At 45.7% G+C, this 9,321-nt stretch overlaps 1 protein-coding gene across 1 annotated transcript; it reads left to right on the top strand.

The window, feature by feature from the left end:
* Positions 1 to 491: 491 nt before the first annotated feature.
* SHISA3 (shisa family member 3) lies at positions 492 to 4,362 on the top strand. Its single transcript, XM_033106293.1, has 2 exons — positions 492 to 820; positions 3,459 to 4,362. Exons 1-2 carry the CDS (start codon positions 544 to 546, stop codon positions 3,896 to 3,898), a joined length of 717 nt encoding a protein of 238 aa, XP_032962184.1. The 5' UTR covers positions 492 to 543; the 3' UTR covers positions 3,899 to 4,362.
* Positions 4,363 to 9,321: the final 4,959 nt, after the last annotated feature.

Genomic DNA, 9,321 nt, shown 5'->3' with positions numbered 1-9,321 from the left:
GCACTTGGCCACATCCAGGCTCACTCCTGCTTCCGTGACAGACACGGGCGGGGGCTGAGCGACGGCTTGTCCCGGGATCCGTACGTGGGGATCTCAAATCCTTCTTTTGGGCTCCGCTCGGGACCCGGCGACAGCCACAAGTCGTGACACTGTGCGGCCCTGGAATTGCCAGCCCCTGGCGCGATGGCTCCGGTGAGGAGTGGGGAGGGAGGTGGCCGAGGATTCGGCGCGCCCCTTGCGCCAGGAGCATTATGAACCCGGCAAAGGGCAGCAGCAGCAGCAGCAGCTTCTGCCGGCGCCTCCCACGGGCCCTTGCCCACTCGACCCCGCGCATTATGCCGACCCCCGGCCTGCGGAGCTCGCAGCACAGCCCCTGCCACCTCCCCGGCTCCTGCTAACCCGCGCGGGAGTGGCCTCGGCTGCCGGTGCAGCCGCCCGGGCCGCGCCCCGGGGGAGGCGGAACCGTAGTGAGCCCAGAGTCCCAGCTCAGCCCTTTGCTCTCCAACTGCGTGCCCCTCTCCGCCGCCCAGGGCGCCAGCGGAGATGGGGGCGCTGCTGGCGCTCTGCCTCTTCCTGTGCTGGTTGCGCTGGGGCCCAGCGGGAGCCCAGCAGTCCGGAGAGTATTGCCACGGTTGGGTGGACGTGCAGGGTAACTACCACGAGGGCTTCCAGTGCCCGGAGGACTTCGACACGCTGGACGCCACCATCTGCTGCGGCTCCTGCGCGCTGCGCTACTGCTGCGCCGCGGCCGACGCCAGGCTGGAGCAGGGCGGCTGCACCAACGACCGCGGCGAGCTGGAGCACCCTGGAATCACCGCGCGTAAGTACTGGTCCCCAGGGCCAGACCCGGTCCACCGCTGCTGTGTATGCCGGCGGGTGTCCCCGCGGGCAGGCGCACAGGCCTTCCTGGGTCTGCGCAAAGTGGACACAGCGAGGTGGAGGCATCAGGGAGGAGTGGGTGGTCAAGTTTCAGGTCAGGGGCCCCTATTCCTTTGCAGTCCGATTCCCGCCACACGCGTTTTCCGCGGGTTGTCCCAAAGGAAAGTTTGCAGGGGACCTCGAATAGCACGGGGTCACCGGGTGACCCCGGGGAACAGAGCTGGAACTCCCCGGCGCTCGGGAGGTTACAGAGAAGGGCTGTGAGGGCAGAACCAAGCTGGACTTGGGTTTTCTCCTGTTAACCCCGGGAGCTTTGGAAAGCGCCGGTGGCGCAGGGAACGCAACTCTTGGGGTGCACTCATCTGTAGCCCCGCAGGGCTAAGGAACTTCAGCCACTTTTTTTCTTTTGTGGTCTTTTGGTAGCGTTTCTAAACCGCTGCCCCATTCTTCCGACTTCCTTTCATTTGTCTGCATCGAATTACCCGCTCCGGCCCACCCCCTATTGTCATGCCTTTCAGCATTGCCCAGGTCCTCGAGGTGGAGATTTGGAAACCAGGGTCGCAGGGGCTTCCCCGCCCCCTATTCTCACGTCGGAAAACACGGGTCAAATTTCCGCTCACTTCAGAGCGGAATAAATCACGACTGTAGCAGAGGAACTTTACACGTTAAAAAAAAAAAAAAAGTTTCCACCTGAATCGGAACATCAGGGAAATCCTTTAGAGCTCGAGGCGACGGTTTTACGGCCGGGAAAACAGCGGAGCAGGCGGAGCTGAGAGCCGTGACACCCCAGAACTCCAGCGCGGAGGTCTGAAGCCGGCAAGAAAAGGTCCCCGAGAGAGGCTAGGAGAGGCTGGAGAGAGGAATATAGTGCTGGAGCTCTTCGCCTGCATGTCCCCCCCACCCCCACCCCCCACACATACTTCCGGAGACTGATAACCCAGAGGAAAGGGGAGCCTGCTCTTTGAACTCCATTAGACTTTTAAGAAATTTAACTCTGGAGGTCAGAATTCCCAATCTAGAGGACTGAGAATGCAGTGGCTACTGGAAAAAAGATGCTCAATGGAAAGTAGGAAATCTAGGCAGTCATGACCTGTGAGAAAAATCACTCTTTCCCGTGGCTTTATTCCAGTCATCCTGGGGGACCCGGTTGCTCTCTGCAGAGTAAATGTAAATACCCAGTTTACAGCCGGGACTCCTTCCCAGACCCCACCTGAGGGCAGCAGGACCAGGCAGCCTCTGTATTCGCTGAGGCTGGGATCTGGCAAATTCTACGGACCCGGACCCGGACCGTGGCTCTGTTGCTTGCCAGCTGTGTAATCTTGGGCAAGTTGCTTAACTGCTCTGGACCTCTTCTCAACTCTAAAATGTGCATATTGCTCTCTGAGTTAGGTTGTGGATTAAGTGAGATTGTATGAATGGTTAGCATGGTGCTCAATAATTGGTTAGTCACTTTCGCCTCGCCTTCCACCAGGTGCTACTAAACATGGCAGAATGGATGGTAAGCTAAAGAGCTTAATACTAGTTGCCCACAGGTCTTGGGGGTTGATAGTCACCTGTCACTCTCTGCCTGTATGTCTCTGGAAAGTCAAAAACTCTTTGATGTTTCCACATCTGGAAAATAGAGCTTATGCTCACATAAGAGTCTCATTGAGACTCGAATCAGATAATAAATAAGAAAGCACCAGACACAGGTAAGACCTTAGTTAATGCAGGTTTTCTTTCTTCTATCTCTAAGCTGGAGGTTGCATCCAAGTATGGCTCAGTCACACAGGGGAGACACCTGGAGAACTACCCAAGAGCTGCCTCAGGGGTCGGAAATTTTATGTCTGCCTAGAGAGAGAAGGAAACGGGGGTGTTTCTCTGTCTGACGGATGCTGTCACAGAAAGTCTGGGCCACCAGCCCCAAGAACTGCATCATGATCTAAGGTTCAGCCTGACCTTCCCAGAGTTTGGGTGGGAATTGAGAGGCAGAGGTGTGGCAGCTGGAGTAGGTATCACAAATTGTTTCTGGAAACATCCAGAGATGACAGCTTGTGATGCAATAGGAGACACAGTTAATTGTAGCCTGCTATGGAGTTTTTTATACTGTTCTTTCCGTACTCTGATAAATTCCTGAGGGTCTAATTTAACACGCCTAGTTCTCTCTGCTTAGATTGGAGATTCTGGGACAGGGGATGGATTTTCACCTTCAGGTATGGGTCAAAGCCCTAAGTGCCCCACCGTGATAAAACTACTAAACCTTGGATTTAAACACAACGTTGCAGTAACTAAGAAAAACTCACTCTTTCCTTTCCTTCAGTGCATGAACAGGAGGATAGAGTCTGTTCCTTCTGATTTCCAGATGTGCAATATGATGGCTAATTGCTAACAGAAGCTACAGTATCAGTTTCCTTCCTCCCTGCTAGGAGCAAGAATATTCTGTCATCACAGTTTGCACTCTAGAAGTTATCAGTAACAAGCCCTGAGAAGTTGGACTGACAACAGTAGTAGTACTAAGCCACCACCTCCCACCCTTAAGTTGCCCAGAGTTTGGGAGACTCTTGTCCCAGCATCTGTCTATGTCTGTTTTTGCCTTTTAGAACCCGTCTACGTTCCCTTCCTGATTGTCGGCTCCATCTTCATCGCCTTCATCATCTTGGGCTCCTTAGTGGCTATTTATTGCTGTACCTGCTTGAGACCCAAGGAGCCCTCACAGCAGCCAATCCGCTTCTCGCTCCGCAGTTATCAGACAGAGACCCTGCCCATGATCTTGACCTCCACGAACCTCAGAGCACCTTCCAGGCAGTCCAGCACGGCCACGAGCTCCAGCTCCACAGGGGGCTCCATCCGCAGGTTCTCCTTTGCTAGGGCAGAGCCAGGCTGCCTGGTGCCCTCACCACCCCCGCCTTACACCACAGGCCACCCAATCCACCTGACCCAGCCATCCGGTTTCCTGGTGTCCCCCCAATACTTTGCTTACCCACTCCAGCAGGAGCCTCCGCTGCCTGGGAAGACCTGTCCAGAATTCAGTTCCAGTTGACAGGCCACAGCCACAAATCCACCAGGTAGTATAATGGCAGACAGGTGGAGCGCTGCTGCCATTGCCACAAAGATTTCTGAGGAAATGTCCCTTGACCCGAGCAAAGTCATTGAGGAAAGTACTAGGAAAATGTGTCTTCTAGTCTTAAGGCTCCTGGCTCTCATCACAGAATGTTTGTGTTAGATAACTGCTTTCTGGCTTTGAAAACATGGTGACCTTTACATTTCAATTTATGCTTTTATTCAAAATATACAGCAGTTCAACTCTAAAGTTGCAAACTGGCTGAAGATGTTTTATTGGACAACTTAGCTGTACTGTTTAGAAAAGGTCTACATGTTATTTTTTCAGTATAAGTTGTTCGGTGAGTCATAATACAAATATATATATATATAGCCAAAAAATGTATACACATTTTAAGAAAGGAAAACTGTATTAAAATGGCAATACTCAATATATACTGATAACAAAAGATGAATACAAGTCACGTTTGACTTCTGCAATTACAAGAGGTGCTCAGAGTGGTTACCATCAGTGTCCAGACAGTTCTGATTATGGTAAACTACTGCTTGAGCAACGTTGACCAAAGTGTCCACTTGTATACATTGTTTTTGGCACCCCCAGTATATATATATATATAAAGAAAAATACCTGATCGTAATTATTGAAGGTTCACTTAAAAAAACCAAACTACTAAATAAACTGAGGGGACAGTAAACAACCTATTTATGATTTTGGGAGCAACCTAACCATGAATAATATTAGCATCATCAGAAGTTCCTTTTTAAATTAATAACTAAATTTTGTTTAAAATATAAGAGTTTTTTCAGAATACAAAAGTTCAATAACCACAGGAGGAGTTTAAACTGTTAAATATTTACTCAGATATGCATTGTAACACAGATCGTATGTAAAAGCATTTCTCCCACCCACCTGAGGGAATATTTATTGCAGACTTTTTGTTTAGTAGTATTTTGTGTTTAAGTGAAAGTTGCACAGTTGGTTCTTAAAACATTTATATGTAAAATGAGTTATGTACAAATGTAAAGATTTGTAATTTAATGGATTTACCACATTGACAGTACTAATTATTGAGTAGTCACACTGTAATTTTTTGTGTTAATAAGAACTGTGGAGTCCAAAGTCCAGCTGTTGGTTGTAATCCTCTAATCTTACATATCTCAAGCGCCACTGAATTCCATGTCTGATGACTACACATTTGGGCAAATACCCTGCTGGGTTAGAATAAACATGTTTTTGTGAAATCTATTTGAAATTTTAGATCAAAGTGCTTCATTTTATTTCCTAACGATACTTTTGGTTATCCAATAAGAGGAAATAACACTTCATATTTTGAAATGCAAAGAAAAAAGATCCTACATTGATTTTTAATTACATTAAACAACTATTTTCTGCATCGGGGCTCATGAAAGCAGCAAAGGAACGTGAATTTTCCTGGACGTATCAGCCTGGGGTCTGCATCCAACACTCAGTTGTGTTGGGATATTTCTCATGAGAATCTAGATGTCTGGCTTCTTGTGACCCAAAGAAGAAGTAGTACCGAGGGTCTTTGCCACGGGTCAGGCTGGCCCTTTTCTGACAGGACACTTGATATTCACCAGCCTCCTGGCCCATCTCTCTGTTTTGTTTCCTACCTGGCCACTGTGAGTGCTGTTTGGGAACACAGGTTTATATGAATTCATATGTCACTCTTAATAGCTCTTTTCAAATACAGCTAGTTAAAGGTAAAATTTTGGCCTAAGAGAATCTTTTGGCCGTGCCTCTTTGTTTTTTTACTTGAGGAAATAAGTTCAAAGATATTGGGCCTCTGCCCAGTCTAATGGCAGAGGAGCTCTGACGTCTAGTCTCCTGCTTTGTCCTGTATATAAAAGTGGCCTGACTTCCAGTATCCCAAATTAACCCAAATAATTAAGGAACAAAAGACAGAAAGGAAGAGGAAAGCAAGAAAAGAAGGAGGGAGGGAAAGAAGAGAGGAAGAGAGAAAACACTGAACATAAAAGAATACACATTTGTGAGCAAGCTCTGGGACACATTTCTATGTCATTAGACTGGTTTTATTCATGTTTGTTAGATACACCTTCTTTCATATTTTTAAGTTAATCTTTCTTTACTGGGCTCTTATGAGCCAAACTATTGTAGATAGTTACATACGCTAACTCATTTTATCCTTCAAAAAATCACAAGGACTCATTATAATTTCTGTTTTACAGACTTGGAAACCGAGGCCCAGAGAAATGAAGTAACTTGCCCAAGGCCCACAGGTAGTCAGTACTGGATTTGTGTGCAAAACCAGATTCAAACATCAAGGAACACCTGCTTTGAGGTTTAGATCTCTGTGCACAAAATCCACTGGACAGTAAAGCATGAGTCCTGGTCCCTCTCTCTGAGGCATGATTGTGAACTCTATTGGACCCAGTAAGCTCTCCTTAGAATAAGTATTTTGTGACGTCCCTTTGTCCCAAAATGAAATTAATAGATAGTATTACTCATTATGCATACAATTTAAAAAAATCAATACAATGCCCTAATAGTAAATAGAAAGGAGAAAGAAAAGTAATATATTTCAAAAGGTAATGGTTTGGGCAGACTAAACAAAGGATTCAGGTGCAAACCTCTTACACAGAATCACCGAGATGTGACAGCTCCACTGGAATTCAGACTGTTGCAGGTTTGCTAGACTGGCAACCCAAACACCACAGTCGCACTGCAGCTGTTAAGGTGATTTTTCTAAACAAAGCAAAGTTTGATCTTCCTTCGATTTACAGTTATTTAACTGGAAAAGTCAGTGTACACGAAGGCAGTACAAAAAACATGTTACTGGAAAAATAAGATTAGATTTTTCCACCAAAAAGGAATGGTGGGACATTCCAGAGTTGTGCCGATGGACAGCAAGTCTTTGTTGTGTGGACTGTCCCATGTATGCAGGATCTCTCCAAAGAATGTCCATAGCACACCTGCCACAACCCCAAACAGTGAGGCCAAAGGTGCGCCCACACCATTCCACAATGTCCTCTAGAGGGCGGGACCGCACCCGCTGAGAACCATCTAGTTTGTCAGGTTTCTCTCTATGGTTGTGCTTTTTATTTGCCATCCTTTGCGGAGCAGTTTGTATCTATTAGGCAGAATAATGCTGAGGAATTCTGAAAGCTCACATCTGTAACCTTCTCTTCCTTAGCAGCATGCTCTAGTTGATCAAGTTAACTGGCTATAAATTATTTAAAACAAGGGCGCCACTGTGTACCTCATTGAAATATGGCATTCAATCACACTGAATCAAATCATATCCACATGTACTTGTTGACATATAGTACATGTCTTTGAACTTCCCTCTGGAAGCTATATAGTTGATAAAATTATTATTCTCAATCCCAGTGTAAAAAGGCCATCCTGAGGCAGATTTCCAGATATTGTCCCAATCAAGAAGCATTTGTTGGATACCACCTGTGGGCTGGGCACTGTGTGTGCTAGGGGATGAGGGTACTAAGATAACAGGCAGTTCTGATTCAAGGAGCCACCATGTCCATGGACTCAGGCATGACAGCAATACTTGTGATGAGAAGTTATAGATGCTTTATAAAAGAAGCACGTTATCTTTCCTGCTTTCCAGGAGCTCACAGTCAGGTAGGGAAAAATGAACCCATAAATCAACACTTAGAATTCATGATGGTAACTACAATGATAGGGGAAGTATGTACAGGGTACCCTGGAGCACATACAAAGGGAATAAGTTAGGTAACATCGTGAAGAGGTTGAGATGGGACCTGAGCCTTGAGAGATGAGTGGGGGTATGAGTGAAGAAGACTGTTGGGGGGAGGGAGAAAGGAGTGCTGAAAATGAGGGGAAGAGCATATTAGGCAAAGTAAAGAATTCATAGCAAGGCAGAGAAGCACCCATGAGTGGGAAAGAACAAGGAACATTCTGGAACTGGACCAAAAATTCACAGAAAACCTGAGAGTGAAGAGATAAGTAGGGTCATATCAAAGATCTGAATTCCATGGGGGTTGGCTATATATACAACTGCAAGGGGAAGCCTTGAAGGATTTTACAAGGGGGAGTGACTTGTAATCTTCATTTTAGGAAGATTAGACAGCCAGGGTCAAATCAAATCACTTAAAATTTCCAAGATGACCAAAATACAAGGGAAACTTGTCTGAGTAATGCTTTATTACTTTCACAAAGAATTTGAGTTCTAACATCCTGAAACCTTTTAAAAGGTGGTTGGTTATTCAAATAATTGGTAACATTTATCAAGCACCATGTCCCAAGTGCTTTATGAATTGTACCATTTACTCTTTTTTTTTTTAAAGTGGAGGCTATCATTTAACATTCTTTTCTTTATAATTTTTTTTAAAAAAACTTTATTTATTTAAGTGTGTTTTTCCAGCACCCATCAGCTCCAAGTCACTTGGTTGTTTCAGTCTAGTTGTGGAGGGCGCAGCTCACAGTGGCCCATGTGGGGATGGAACCGGCAACTTGTTGTTAAGAGCACCGCACTCTAACCAACTGAGCCAACCGGCCGACATCCCCCTTTTCCCCTCCCCCATTTATTCTTCACAACTCTGGGGTAGGGACTATTATTGTGCCTGTTTTTCCTACGAAGAAATCAAAGCAGAAAAGTTAAACACTGTGCTCAGGGCCAGACAATAATAGCAGAGCCCAGATTTGAACCCAGGAGGTCTGCTTTGAAACTATACATTCTTTATGACACATACCTGGAAGGCCTAATTTCTCAGAAAAAAATACCAAACCTACTTTCCACAAAATCTATCGGGGGGGAAAAGTGATTGTGTAATGTACATACCCTATACAGGGACTGTAACAATCAATCGCTTTTGTACTGTGAGAATATAGAATAATATAAAGCACAAACAAATACTAGATGAGAAATGTCTCTCCCTTTACACATGAGAAATTTGAGACACGACTAGAAGGCAATTTAGCATGGATTTTGGAGTCATAGTGTCTGGGTTAGTTTTCTGGCTGTTACTTATAAGCTGAGTGACTTTTGGCCACTTACTTGACTTCACTGTGTCTCAGTTTTCTCATTTGTAAATTGGAAATATTAGTGGTCCCTTGTTGTTTAGGATTGTCATAAGAAATAGGAAGTTAGAGTCACTGTTCAAATCAGTTCCATTCTAGTGGGGAGGGCACAGTAAATTAATGATAAATAGAAAGCAGATGAAATACCCTAGAATAAAAATGAAAGGCCAACTATTGTGGGAGGGCAGATATAACTGTTGATTAAAGTGCAGGGAACAGAAGAAAGGGTCCGATGGTTTGACAGAGGTAGTCTATGATAATCCACGAGCTCTTTGATACCTGGCCAACTTGCCATTATTGCCTGGAACACAGCACCCTCTCACCCTGTTGGGTACTCATGGCCTACGAATTTGTTTTTATCATCT

The sequence above is a fragment of the Rhinolophus ferrumequinum genome, chromosome 5 (genome assembly GCF_004115265.2).
Source record: "Rhinolophus ferrumequinum isolate MPI-CBG mRhiFer1 chromosome 5, mRhiFer1_v1.p, whole genome shotgun sequence".
In the NCBI taxonomy this organism is placed as follows: Eukaryota; Metazoa; Chordata; class Mammalia; order Chiroptera; family Rhinolophidae; genus Rhinolophus; species Rhinolophus ferrumequinum.
This window is presented reverse-complemented; position numbering and strand designations above follow the sequence as displayed.